Source organism: Macaca fascicularis, chromosome 12, assembly GCF_037993035.2.
Source record: "Macaca fascicularis isolate 582-1 chromosome 12, T2T-MFA8v1.1".
Lineage (NCBI taxonomy): Eukaryota > Metazoa > Chordata > Mammalia > Primates > Cercopithecidae > Macaca > Macaca fascicularis.
Genome location: NC_088386.1, coordinates 120,646,222 through 120,661,508, shown reverse-complemented (window position 1 = coordinate 120,661,508; position 15,287 = coordinate 120,646,222). Strand labels below are relative to the sequence as shown.

Sequence of the window (15,287 nt, the reverse complement as noted above, 5' to 3'; positions counted from 1 at the left end):
AATTCAAACATATAAAATACATTTGTATGAATAAAAAAGGAGTAATACTTTCTCCAGTCATTCCTTCCATCTAAACAGCCTTGGATCAATCAACAAATATGTATTAGGACGGGAAAATACACACAGACACATACACACACACACACGCAGAGAGAGAGAGAAAAAACAAAAATGAATGTGAAAGAAAATCTGTCCCCATAAAAAGTTTTCTAATTAGTTTCACCCTATTGCAAAAGATTATTTATGTTTAAACATTAATTGAATTTCCAAGCAGATACTGCTATCAGGGCATATGCTATTTAAGATTTGTACTTTTCATTTCCCCACAAAGAAACCTCTTCAGGAAATAGGTAACAAAAGCTGTAATTGTCACGTGTCTCTCTCATTCAAGATTAATGTTTAGCCTGTATCTTCTTACATTCCCAAAATACCCCTGGCAGCCTTTGCCCAGGCAAACATCCTATAAGTAAATAATAGCAAAATGCTTGTAAGATAGAAACTTGCTGAGGAGTGATAATATCTGTCCTTCCTTGGCCTATCTTGAGGGATTTAGGCATTAATTACCACATCATATTTAAATAATATCCCTGCAGTTCATATGACCCCTGTGATTAATGTTACTACCCTTCCTTAATAAGTGTCAAAATTAATCATTTAGCAAAAAAATGCAGAACTACGGCACATTTGACAGAGAAGACATGGCATAATTCTTCTATGTCCATTTTGATGCAGTTGTGGCAGCTGGTGATCCTGAGAAACATTTGATCCCAGAAGTGGCAACAGAGAAAAGACGGAGTGGCTGTTGTGATGGTAAGTTCATGATGGAAACAAGAAACTGTTCCTCACTGGAAATTTGTGGAGTGTTCTCTTCTCCTCCCACGCAAAGCAATATTCTAGAACTGTGGATTGACATGAAATAAAAGATAGAAAGAAAATCTCTGTTTTGAAAAACAAAACCCACAATGAATACTTCATGGAAGATCCTTTACCTCCCTTGGCAGCCTAACCCTCCAGGTGCTGAAAGATGGTGCAGAGAAGAGTGACATCTATTGTTCAGGAAGGTTTATGAGCAGGATCAGCCAGACCCATTGAGTAGACTGTGTTTTGGGCTCATGAGGAAAAGCCCACTTGTCTCTCCCAAAGAAGCCAACCAGAGTGACATGAGAAGAGGCAATGGAAGCTAATATCCAGCTCGTGAGAGTTATCCAGGAAATGCAAGCAGAGATCCACAAACTGGAGAAAGAGAATCAAGCCCTCCGGATGAAACTCACTGCAAGTAGTCAGAAGGCCTCAGGCTCAGGGGGAGAATCAGGAGACGAAAGGGAGGAGGAAGCACCAGGACAATCTCCAGCAACCCTTCAGGGTGCCGTTTCCCCTGATGCAGCACCAGCAGTGCAGGAACACCAAGGTACCCAAACATTCCAAGCTCTTCTGGACTGTGCCCATTTTGCAAATATTGTGAAATAGTTAAGTGTATTGTGCTGATCACATAACTGTATAGTTTGGTAATAACAGTGGTGGGTTTCATCCCTTTCCTCCTAGTAGATTACCTTTGAATCCCTAGACAAAAATGCCTTTAGCATCTTCAAGCAACATATTATAGCAACACTAAATCTTCTTCCATATTTGCTAGGAAAGATAAGAGAGACAGGTTTGTGGAAACCAGTCACGCTAGGAACATTGTGGTCTTTTTCCTCTTTAACTTCAACTATTTAAATGCTGCATAATAGAACATTGAATGTGTGTATGTCAAACGGCACACACACTTATAAGGCTGGAACAGTATGCACACCAGATAAGGGAATGGATGTCAGAGTAAACAAATATGGTTGCCAATGATTTGTGATTCAGCCACTTGTCTCTAAGCCAGTGATTAGACCTCTTTAATCTCTGTTTTCCTCATCTGGAAGTGTTACAGTACCTATCTCACAAGGTTGTGAGGATTAACTACAGTCATATGAATTAAATGCTTAGTATTGCACCTGGTGAAGGCAAAACAAATGGCAGATACTATTTCCTATCCATGTTTTACTAATAACTTTACTGTCCTGTATGAATGAATGCTGCACATAATTCAGCCTGCTATCCAGATTGAAGACTTCAAGATACAGGGTCAATGTTTGATATAACCTAAAAATCAAATCTCTCACCTTTTTTTCTTTTTTTTTTTTTTTTTTTGAGACGGAGTCTCGCTCTGTCACCCAGGCTGGAGTGCAATGGCATGATCTTGGCTCGCTGCAAGCTCTGCCTCCCGGGTTAAAGCCATTCTCCCGCCTCAGCCTCCTGAGCAGCTGGGACTACAGGCGCCCGCCACCATGCCTGGCTAATTTTTGTATTTTTAGTAGAGACAGGGTTTCACTGTGTTAGTCAGGATGGTCTCGATCTCCTGACCTTGTGATCCGCCCGTCTTGGCCTCCCAAAGTGCTGGGATTACAGGCATGAGCCACCGTGCCCGGCCAAATCTCTCACCTTTTACGAGAAATATTTTGACTGTGAAGATTACACATGGGGTCAGAAATCAGCAGAGTGAGAAATACACTCTATATTAAAATCGTCAATACTTGCCTACACACAACATATTCAAATAAAATAATTGATATACATAATTAAATACTCAAAACTCTTAAAATAATCTGTCAAAAGCTTCAGGCACTGCCAATTAGAAGCACTTTGGGAGGCCAAGGCGGACGGGTGATGAGGTCAAGAGATCGAGACCACCTGGCCAACATGGTGAAGCCCTGTCTCTACTAAAAATACAAAAATTAGCCAGGCGTGGTGGTGCACACCTGTAATCTCAGCTACTGGGGAGGCTGAGGCAGGAGAATCACTTGAACCGGGAAGGTGGAGGTTGTAGTGAGCCGAGATCGTGCCACTGCACTCCAGCTTGACGACAGAGTGAAACTCTGTCTCAAAAAGAAAAAAAAAAAAAAAAGAAGTTCTGAACAGCTTGACAATGGAACAGGTCATATTTGCCGGTTTGGTCTCCCAGTTAGAGATGTGTCTCTCTAATATGAGACCCTATATTTGAAAGCTGAAAACAGATTCCGATCCAGGTCTTTTTCCCTTTTCATAACTACAACTCTGGATTGAGTAACTGTCTACTGGTTATTTAATAAAACTGTGAAAGAGTGAACTAAAGGAGGTTAGACATTCTCCTGCTGGGAAAATAAAGATGTGGATATTTGTAATATATGCTTAGTTGAGGGTTTCTCAACCTCTGCACTACTGACATTTGAGACGGAATAATTACTGTAGAGGTCATAGAGCATGGTGGGGTGTTTAGCAGCTTCCCTGGCCTCTAACCACTAGATGCTGGAGTATTCAGGCTTCTCCTTCCAGTTATGACCATCAATAATGTCTCCAGGCATTGCCAAGTGTTGCCTTGGGAAGAAAATCGCACCCCATCCACCATTGAAAACCACTGCCTTACTCCAAAAATAAACAATAATCCTTCAAATCTATTATCTGTGGTACTTATCCTAAGAGAAAAGTAAGTTGCATCTTAGAACTAACTGTCCTGTTTCAAAACATGCATTAACGCTGTTCAAAGAACAGAGTATTGCCCTTTAAATTCTCAGGGTCTAATCATCAAGCTCAGAGGAGGTTCGAACATATTCGTAAGAGTTAAACGCACAATTGGTATCATACTTCTTCAGCATATGGGTGGTAATTTCCAGTAAGAATGTTAGCATTAACTTTGAAAAGGATTGGTGAGGCCAAGCATGGTGACTCATGCTTGTAATCCCAGCACTTTGGGAGGTGAAGGCAGGAGGATCACTTGAGGACAGGAGTTTGAGATCAGCCTAGGCATGCTAGTGAGACCCCCATCTCTACAAAGAAAAGAAAAAGAAAAAGAAAAAGATTAGCCAGGAAAAAATTAGCCAGGCAGGATGGCATGCATCTATAGACAGCTACTTGAGAGCCTGAGAGGCTGAGATGGGCGGATTCCTTGAGCTCAGAAGTTTGAGGTGCAGTGAGCTAAGCGTGCACCACTGCACTCCAGCCTGGGTGACAGAGTGAGACCCTGTCTCAAAAAAAAATACTGGTGAAAAATATTTGATAAAATTGTAGGAAACCTTGCTTATTGCACAAATAAAACACAGAAAGAAATGTGATTTCGATTTGTAATTGGGAGTCCAGTTGAGTTACTTTAAATGATGTTTACCTGTTTCTTAAATGTTATGAGCTATTAAAATAGCAAGTGACATAAGTAGGAAGAACATTGTCCTCAGCATGAAGACACCTGGGCTGTATTCCTAATTGTTTTGTAACAGTTGTTCAACATTGGGCAGATCACATAAACTTTCAGATCTTAGCATCCTCGTGTAAAAGTAAGTGGATTGGGCTAAAAGTTTTCCAAGTCCTATTCCAACTGCAAAATTCTGTGATTCTATGAATGTAGAGTGATGTAGAGCTTTTTATGATCACTCTTCTCATCTGTAAAATGGAGGTAATGATGGAATCTACCTCACAGGGCTGTTGAGAGGAGTAAAGATAGTGTAAGTGAGACTAAATGTTGTCATAATATCATTGGACGTGTCAGAAAAAATATTATTTGACTTGAGCATAAGTTTTATCAGTAGTTTTAATACCAATTGCCAAAGTCAATTGAAATTCATACTCATAATTAATTGAATCATACAAATCTGTTACTAGAAAGGAACGTTAGAGGCCAGGCACTGTGGCTCACTCCTGAAATCTCAGCACTTTGGGAGGCCAAGGTGGGTGCATCACGAGGTCAGGAGATCGAGACCATCCTGGCCAACATGGTGGAACCCCTTCTCTTCTAAAAATATAAAAATTAGATGGGCGTGGAGGCATGTGCCTGTAGTCCCAGCTACTTGGGAGGTTGAGGCAGGAGAACCGCTTGAACCCAGGAGGCAGAGGTTGCAGTGAGCCAAGATTGCACCACTGCACTCCAGCCTGGGTAACAGTGCAAGACTCCATCAAAAAGGAAGGAAGGAAGGGAGGGAGGGAGGGAGGGAGGGAGGGAGGTCATCCAGTAGAAATTTCCTTATTTACAGTTGAGAATATAAGCCTCATAGAGATTATCTTATCTAACTTCTCCAATCCTTTTTTGGAAACAAAAATACATAAACCTGTTCTTTCAGAAAGAATAATGTGAAATCAGAAATATGAGTCTCCTTTAAGAAAGGGAACAATTAAGGAGGGCCTGGAAGTGGATCACTTAGAACTAAAAGTTCCTCCATGTGTTCCTTGGTATGTGTGGTGAGATGAAGTGAGGCTCTCTGTGAGTGGAGAACCCTACTTCCCCTGAAGTCACCTGAGGACACAGAGCTACGCTACAGCCCAGACACAGCTGCGTGGTGATAGAATGTACTGAGAATGCAGAGTGCCTGCTCAGAATGAATCCTTGCTGGATAAATGCTCATGGAAACATCTGTAATAGTGCATAAATATTTGGTAGATATGAAATCTAGCCAGCACTTTCAGAGATGTTTCCCAGCCCCTCTTGCCCTGTGGAACCTTGAAGCAATTTGCCGCAGTGAAGATAAAAGAAACAACTCTCTACAGCATTGCTGGACCTCTGATTCTCTGCTCACATCCTTTGCTGGCAAATAAACTGCATTTGGCTGTGATCTTTGAAACTGTTCTAATAAGCCTGTGATGCTGTGTTGAATATCTTTTCTCTTTTGTTAATAAGAAACTAAAGGACACAGACCCTTTGTGACCCATGGAGATGAACAATGAGCCTATATGCTAATCACTCCCAAATTAACTGTAGGTCCCCAGTGAAAATAAACCTAACTTTGCTATCATCAGCATGATTTCCTGTTGTGTTTTCCTACGATTCAGTATCAAGGGATTGTTTTATAATCCTAAACAAAAACTTTTATGTTTGTAAGTAGTCACAGATCTGTTTTTAGATAATTATACAAGTTATATACCATGACCACAGGGAGCATTTAAAGATCATTTATGAATAATATTTGCAGTTAATCACTTCAGATAGATTTGAACTTAAACTCTCCCTAGACTTCTCCTACAATTCAGTCTTCTGTTCTACAAAAAGCCGAAATAGCCTCCACTTTTTGCAATAACCATAATGATTTTCTGTCTGCTTTTTCCAGAAGCGGCCAGCAAGCATAAATAAAAAATAATTGTGCTTCTGGCACTCGCAAAGCCCACCCATAATGCAGTGATTTTTTTTTACACTTTCAAGCTCGTTCATGGCAAAGCTGCAGTGAGAAAGAATGAAGATTCCACAATCACTCATAAAGTGCTCTGGAAAATGAAAAACAACCCATGAGGTCAGTGTTGTAAGCCACATGGACAACACTGGACAAGCAAGTAGATGCTGGATAATCACCAGACCTCCAAGTAGAGGTTAAATGACTGGCTCCAGATCAGAGTTAATGCAGTGTAAGAGCTGGCATTCAGACATACCAAGACCCTCTAAAATAAAGCTCTTTTAATCAACATGTTTTCGTTATTAAAAAAAAAAAAAAAAAGAAGAAAGATTTGATTTACCTCAAGGAAAGGGTTTATTGGGAGACACTATGAACAGAAACTGAATTGGAAGCCCCTGGAAACTAAAGCCACAAATCTCTCCATCTCTTTCAGGGGCTCTCCAATTTCCCAAGCCATGCATCTTTGCTCTTTGCCATGTGTCTCCTTGGTGTTCATCTCTCATTCAATAGACATCCTCCTAACGACTGTCCCAACTAAGGCCAAGACATGCAATCATAGGCCAGTTAGCAACAACCTGTTAAATTCCTGAGGCCATTTAGGTGATCAGACACCATGGATAAGCCTGTTCTTCTAAAATCAGGAGTAAGAAGGCCATCAAGAATTGGCATGTCTGGAAGATTCACGTTCTCCCAATTTTAAGGTCTTTTTTTTATTATCTATGTATGTCAAGCCCTCATTCTAATGCTGTATTCTCAGAAAGGTCTTCCCTGGCCACACAATTGAAATAGCCTCTGAACATCTTCCTGCATCTGTCTCTATCCCCTTGCCCTCATCAGCCTTATTTGTCTTCCTAGAATGTATTACTATGTGAATTCTATTATATATTGTTTGTTTACTGTCTGTCTTCCACATAAGAAGGTGTACTCTGGAATTTTATGTTGTTCTCTACCACATCCCATCTTTTAAAAAAGATCCTGGCATATGGTTGGCACTCAATTAATATTTGTAAAATAAATCAATGAATGCTTTTTTTTTTTTGTCTGTTTGTTTGAAACGAAGTTTCCCTCTTGTCACTTAGGCTGGAGTGCAGTGGCATGATTTTGGCTCACTGCAATCTCTGCCTCCCGGGTTCAAGCAATTCTCCTCCTTCAACCTCCTGAGTAGCTGGGACTACAGGTGCCTGTCACTACACCCAGCTAATTTCTGTATTTTTAGTAGAGACGGGGTTTCACCATGTTGGCCAGGATGGTCTCCATCTCCTGACTTCATGATCCATCCGCCTCGGCCTCCCCAAGTGTTGGGATTACAGGCATGACCCACCACGTGCGGCCAAATGGATATCTTTTATGCCAAAAAAGTAATGAGAAACAATAGTTCTGTCTAGTTGGTTTCAATAAAATTCTATCATTTTTCAATTGTGAGTGTCATTAGGGTAGAATATTTTTAAGTTGAATTTTATGTTTTTGTACAGGCAATGTCATGATTGTCAGACGCTATTCCATTTCATCATCAGTTTGCTCATCTGCTGTAAATGATCCCTGGAAAGCTGGGAAAAGTCACTCAAAGAGCGGAATTCTAGAAGCTCAGGGAACACTTAAGTCACTGGCATGTTCTCCAATTAAGAAGCAAGACATGGAAGAAAAGGTGTTTGCCACAGATTCTTTCACCAGCAATAGTACCAGCCAAAGATCTTCTCCTGAGCATGTTTGTGGTTGCAGGTAATGTACAATACACTTCAAGCTGGTGTACAGGCACATGCTGAGATGGTTACTGAGACATTCCCCTGGATAAGTGAAGTCTTATCTAGTGGAGGAAACTAAACCAAATAGCATATAAATAATTTCCATCTCACCTATGTCCACTTTGGGAATTTAAAGTAACAAATTTATTTGAGGTTAAATGGCACCCTCTAATAGATGCCTCTAACAAGTGGACAACTTAGTATCCATTTATTCATTAAGCATTAGTGATCATATTCTAAGCCAGGCACTGGTGATACAAGAGTCAGCAAAAGTAAGCTGTTACATTCAAAACTCTCATTTAGTGACAAAGGCACACAAGTAAACTATGCACTGCAATTAAGTGCATCTCAGGGAGAAGGCACAGTTACTTTAAGAGCTGAATGCAGAACTCCTCTCTGAGAACAGCTGTTCTGGTGGAGGCAGGTGCCTTAGTGGGCTTTAGGGGAATTGTTTTAAAAAAAAAAAACTACTTAGGCATAACTCATAAGGGCCAAGAGACAAAGAAAAAACCAATCTGCTCTCCAAACTATGTGAATTGGTATTTGGAGAGCTGGAACAGCCTGAGATTAGGAGGCATATGAGACAAGTCAAGAAAGCACTTTGGGAGGCTGAGGCTGGCTGGATCACTTGAGGTCAGGAGTTCAAGGCCAGCCTGGCCAACATAGCAAAACCCTGTCTCTACTAAAAATACAAAAACTAGCCAGGCGTGGTGGCCTGTGCCTGTAACCTCAGTTATTTGGGAGTCTGAGGCAGGAGAATCACTTGAACCCACGAGGCGGAGGATGCAGTGAGCTGGGATGGCACCGGGACTGCACTCCAGCCTGGGGGACAGAGTGAGACTCCATCTCAAAAGAAAAATTAAAACAGGCCACGGTCTGTTAGGGGAAACTTGGCCAGTGGCTCCTGAAGCGGTAGAGTCAAGTCCTCTAACACAAACCCCAATTTATCTGCACGACTGTGCAGCAGCGTGCACTGCCCCCTCTCTCCCACACTCTGTATCCCTACCTTCCAACTCCCAGTGAGGCCCTAACTCTTCATCAAGATCTCTACTTGTCTTTGTCTTGTGTGAGTAGAAGGAGGAACATCAAGAGGAGGGGACCTGGGTCTCATGATTATTAGCTTACCACAGGAAAGAGAAAATGCAAAAATATGATTGTTGAGAGACCAAGAGCACCATCGAACTCAGCAGTGGCAGAAAAGCAAATCAAGAGATAACCATAAGCAAGAAGCCTGTAGGAATTCTCGTAAATATTGGAAAGGGCACTGGACTTCCCACAGGATGTGGGATACAAAGGTTGAGCCAGCTTTATTTGGATTTCCAAAAACAGGATGAAAATTGTGTTTCCCTTGCAGAAAGGGAAGAGTAACTGGAGTCACCAAGGACTACTAGATTTAGCCAAAGAAAAATGGAAAGGTCATCCCAAGTAGAATGAAACTGACATGAGGATAGAAGAAGTCATGTCTTTGAGAGAAACTAAAAGTAGTAAAATAAATGAGGATGGAGAAGTGAGAAGAATTCATCATTAAAGGCCACTCATGGAATGCTAAGGAATATATGCTTTATCATGAAATTATTGGAAAGCCAGAATAAATGTCTTCTGAAAACTTCCAAAATACAGAAATATTCAGAAATTAATGTTACATGTACCAATAGATTCAAAAAGTTTTGCCACATTTGCTTCAGATGTTTTTATATATAAAAGAAATAAAATGTGGTGGCTCACGCCTGTAATTCCAGCACTTTAGGAGGCTGAAGTGGGCAGATGCCTTGAGCCCAGGAGTTCGAGACCAGCCCGGGGAACATAGTGAGACCCTGCCTCTAAGAAAAAAGGAAGGAAAAAAGGAAGGAAGGGAGGGAGGGAGGGCGGACGGGCAAGGAAGGAAGGAAGAAACGAGCGGTCATGTGCAGTGACTCACACCTGTAATCCTAGCACTTTGGGATGCTGAGGTGGGCAGATCATGAGGTCAGGAGATCGAGACCATGCTGGCTAATATGGTGGAACCCCATCTCTACTAAAAATATAAAAAACATTAGCCAAGCATGGTGGTGGGCGCCTGTAGTCCCAGCTACTCGGGAGGCTGAGGCAGGAGAATGGCGTGAACCCGGAAGGCAGAGCTTGCAGTGAGCCGAGATCGCGCCTCTGCACTCCAGCCTGGGTAACAGTGAGACTCCATCAAAAAAAAAAAAAAAAAAAGAAAGAAAGAAAGAAAGTAAGTTATGTAACTTTTCCCTTGTCCTCCCAGGAGCAAATGTAATCATGACATTGGTTTTTATCTTTTCAGTCTAGGTTTTTATACTTTTATTACAGTCATTCATTCAATAAATGTATTCTGAGGGTGTGCTGCATGTTGGGCAGGATTCTCTGCCCTGCAGATACAGCAGGAAAGTGAACTGTCAAAAACCCCTGCCCATGTGGAGCTTATTTCTTTGCAACATGATAATCAGTAAACATGCAAATACATAAAGTGTATATCATGTTAGATGGTGTTAAGTACCAAAGCAAAAAATAAAGCGAATAAAGAAGGATTAGAGGAACATGATGAAATGTTTGATACCACGGCCAAAGAATGCCTTTCCATCGGAGTAAAGAAGGCAGAGAGAGAGTGAGTCCTGATCAAGGCTGAGAGAACTCTCTAGGCATTGAGAAGAGCAAATGCAGAAACCCTGGGTAGGAGCATGGCCAGTGTGTTCAAGGAGAGGCCAGGAGCCTGGTGTGACAAGTGAGCAAGACGGTGAGCAGAAGGACAGGTAGGCAGAGAGCCAAGGGTGGCCTTCCACCCAATTCCAGTGACTCTGGATTTATTCTAAATAAATTTGTGTGCGTAACATGCTCTTTTCATTTTGTAAAAAGCTCTTGGGTTGGAAACCGTATTGTGAAAAATTTTAAGAGAACAATATCGAAAACAAGGAGACCAGACTGAAAGCTATAAAATAATCTAGGCAAGAGGTGATTATTCCTTTGCCAAGCATGCCAGCAGTGGGTGTGATTTCTAGATGTGTATCAAAGGTGGAGCCAACGAGATTTATTTATAGAGCAAATGTGGGATATGGAAACAAGAAATGAACACTCAACCATTGGGTTCCATTGGTCACGTGTCTCCAAAGGAAAACAGAAGAATGGCAGAGATATGTCCTTTTCCTTAAAAAAAAAAAGTGTGTATATATATATATACACGCACACGTATATGTATATATATACCCACATATATGTATATGTATATACATATATGTGTGTGTGTATATATATATATATTTTTTTTTCCAGTTCTATAATGTTTATCATAAAAAAAGTTATGGTCAGGTGCCGGGCACGGTGGCTCATGCCTGTAATCCCAACACTATGGGAGGCTGAGGTGGGCGGATCACCTGAGGTCAGGAGTTCGAGACCAGCCTGACCAACATGGTGAAACCCCATCTCTACTAAAATACAAAATTAGCCAGGCATGATGGCAGGCGCCTATAATCTCAGCTACTTGGGAGGCTGAGGTAGGAGAATCGCTGGAACCTGGGAGGCAGAGGTTGCAGTGAGCCGAGATCACGCCATTGCACTCCAGCCTGGCAACAGAGCAAGACTCTGTCTCAAAAAAAAAAAAAAAAAAGTTACAGCCAGGCACGGTGGCTCATACTTGTAATCCCAGCATCAGCACTGGGAGGTTGAGGTGAACAGACCACCTGAGGTCAAGAATTCGAGACCAGCCTGACCAACATGGTGAAACTCCATCTCTACTAAAAATACAAAACTTAGCCAGGTGTGGTGGTGTATGCCTGTAGTCTCTGCTACTTGGGAGGCTGAGACAGGAGAATTGCTTGAACCCAGGAGGCGGAGGTTGCAGTGAGCCGAGTTTGGGTCACTGCACTCCAGCCTGGGTGACAGAGTGAGACTCTGTTTCAAAAAAAAAAAAAAAAAAAAAGTTACAAAACATAGAGGCAATATACAAAGTAAATAATCCTACTACCTGAATAACTACCATTGAGATGGATAGCTTGTGTCCACATATGTTGAAATTATATGGTGTATATATCATGTTTTATTTTTTGCATTTAAATCATTCTCAGAGACCTACAATGCTCAGAATTATAGTACTATTAGTTTTTCCATTTCAATTTATATTATTTTCTACAATAGTATGGGAACCTAACCAACATTTATAAGGTATTATTTTTCTAAAGTAAAATGTTTTCCAACTTCCAAGCTGCCAACTAATGAACTATTTAGAACACAACCCATTTCTAACGTAAAAGTTAATTTGAAAGGTTGAGCCAATTGCAAGGTTGTATTAAAGCAAGAAAGTCAGTATTGGCTTAAAATCAACAGCTGGATTGGCATGAAATCCACTAGAACTATTGAGTAGGAATTGAGCATGTATTTTTTCAATGTAGTCCTTTTTAAATATGTCTTTTATAGTCTCAGGAATTAACTAGTAAAATGTCATTATATTATTCCTCTGATTATGTGGGAAATTAATTTCCTTACTAATAGCTTTCAAAGCATTTTACAAATATTTATCCAGAACCAATTTGTTTGCACTGACTTTTGAATCATATCAGACAACATACCTAATTTGCTGTGAATTTTTCCATTATACCAAGAAAGTATTTTACAAAATAATGCCAATGTCAGTATTTCTAAGAATCAAAGCTTTCCAGAAACTAAAGATAGGATTTTAATTTTTCCTTAATTTTGACATAGAAATTCGATCTTTTCTTCCTGTGTTTTAGAAAAACAAATTTCAGTTGACAAGCTTAGGGACAAGGGCCCACATAAACAGTTAAAATTAGAAATGTTATGTTATTCAGTGTACTGATAGGCTAAACCAAATTCATTACAATAAATATATTCTGTCCTTTTCCAAATCCAGAAAGAAGTTTAAGGAGGCAGCTTCGAGAATCAGCCAAAATTCCACCTCTGTCATCATTTACAAACAATGTGGGCTTGGAGAAAGTTACTAGTTTGCCCTGTGTCGCAGTTTATTCTTCTGTAAAAAGGGAATCCTAAAGGCAGTGACCTCACAGTTTTTGTGAAGAGTAAATGAGGTGGTTGAGTGACTGCTCACCAAGTGGCAGTGGCTGTTATTATTTTATCGATCCCAGTGCTTAGAAGCGCTGGCCTGCCTTCCTCCCAAAAGAGGGTGCAGCTGGCCTGGCCGGAAATGGTGGCTCATGCCTGAAATCCCAGCATTTCAGGAGGTCAAGGCAGGCAGATCACTTGAAGTAAAGAGTTCGAGACCAGCCTGGTCAACATGGCGAAACCTCGTCTCTACTAAAAATATAAAAATAAGCCGGTATGGTGACGTGCACCTGTAATCCCAGCTGCTGGGGAGGCTGAGGCAGGAGAATCACTTGAACCTGGGAAGAGGAGGTTGCACTGAGCCGAGATCACACCACTGCATTCCTGCCTGGGTGACAGAATGAGACTGTCTCAAAAAAAAAAAGGTGCAGCTGTATTTTCTGAGACACAGGCCACCAAATGTCATTCAGTGAAATTATTGCCTTATCTACCCTCTTTGTTCCCACAAAAGAGAACAAAAATGAAGAAAAGGCAGTCATTTTAAACACTGTTCTTTAGATTTATTCCCAAGAGCAGTTTCTCCTGGTTAACGTCTAAATTCTATGTAATATTTTAGAGGTAAAAGGAGAAGTAGGCAAAATGAAAAGATATAATCCCTCAGATAACATGGGGCTATTGCTCTTACCCCCTTTACTCTTCAGGCATGATGGATATTCAGTTAATTCACAGTCAAAGGGAGCATATTTATCTGGATTATAAAATAATTGCCTCAAGTTTCTGCTTCATTTCGTGAGCTGAAGAGATTTGAAGCAAGAGACTCTGCCTAATAGTGAAATAGTCTTCTACTTTGAACATCAAACTAATAATCATTTCTCAGCCATAGTCTCTCCCTCAATAGTTTTAAGTTTTTATTTTATCCACACTATTCTTTGGGTTTAATTAAAAGGTCATTCCAATATATATACTTATATCATTGTTGAACAACTTAAAAAATACCATGATATATTTTTAAGTGAACTTTTTAACACTGTAGACAATATTTGGTGATTGGGGGAAAAATCATCAATGTTCTGTATAAAGGCTCACTAAAAAGTCTTTTTCTTCCCTTTATTTTGCTTCCTATAGGGACAAGACAAAGACAGTCAGTTTCCTGTTACCCACGGACATGTCTTCATATTCCAAAAATTCAAGTTCTTTGAAATACTCACCAAATCAGACCACAAACCAGCTAAGTGTCATTGCAGAATAGGATATGTGAAATGATTAAATGTAAGAAACAGTTGATTCTCAAGAGATGGGAGCACCAAGGTCTAGCTGGGTCAGTGTCTTTCCCTATAAAGAAGTCTGGCAAGATGTCCAGTAAGACACACAAAATACTTGGTATTGGGTCAATGGACCTGTTTGGCCAAGGAGTGGAAGCAATTACTTTTTGTTGTTGCTGAATGCTAAGGACTGGTATGTGTGCAGTGGCTACTGTAGACTATACAACATGTGAGTAATTAAATGTGATTATATGCTAAGTGTCAGGGTCTGTACTATGCCATCAAGAAATGCTTCTGTTCACTTTCCAGATGAAGCTAGAACAAGCCTAGAAAAAAAGTTCTGGTTTTGATTAGTAGCATAAAAGCAACTATCCTTTGTTTTCTGTGACATAAGTCTGACTCTCCTTTTTGTTCATCATGTATTGATACTTCACTGACACTAGCTCATTTGTTCTTTAAGAGCCTGTGTCACAGACGTGTGAGCTCAAACACAGCAACATCCGTAGTGTACACTGTGGACTCAGAGCAAGTGCGAGCTGACTAAGGGCAAACACACTAAACCTGACTGGAAGGAGAGAAAAAATGGTTCCGCTCATCACCACTCAAGAGATGGAAGTTCTCAGAACTCCCCAACTTCTAGTTAACATAACAGCTCCTCTTCCTGTTTATAGCAATTGAGTTTCTGATACAAATACCCTTCTTAAACAAAGATCATATTGTATTAGAATCTCCAGATTGTTAAAATGCGGATTCCTGGGCCTCAGCACAGACCTACTAGATTGATTGGGGGAGCTGGGGAAGGCAGAAAGAAGACATGAAATTCACGTTTTAAATGAGCTTTCCAAGGTGACTTCCGCCATACAGCTGTGCTTGCGATCTACTGTTGTAAATACCAAGAAACATGGTCCAGGACCCTACGAGCTTGCACCAAGTGGAAGCAGTGAAGCAAAGAAAGGATAGGAATGGTTCATACCATTTCTAAGAATAAATTTTAATAGTCACAGGCTTCTAGAAAAGAGAGAAATAAAGCAACCAACACCCTGTGGTAAAAGTCATGTAATAAAATGAAATCCTTCTTTTATTTATGGTATTCATTTAATATTAACAAGATTCCCAACATG

General features: G+C 40.6%; 1 protein-coding gene across 1 annotated transcript; it reads left to right on the top strand.

The window, feature by feature from the left end:
- The first annotated feature begins 1,042 nt into the window (after window positions 1–1,042).
- CCDC195 (coiled-coil domain containing 195) lies at window positions 1,043–14,227 on the top strand. The gene is made up of 3 exons (XM_045368386.3): window positions 1,043–1,408; window positions 7,625–7,871; window positions 14,030–14,227. Exons 1-3 carry the CDS (start codon window positions 1,174–1,176, stop codon window positions 14,151–14,153), a joined length of 606 nt encoding a protein of 201 aa, XP_045224321.1. The 5' UTR covers window positions 1,043–1,173; the 3' UTR covers window positions 14,154–14,227.
- The last annotated feature ends 1,060 nt before the right edge of the window (window positions 14,228–15,287 follow it).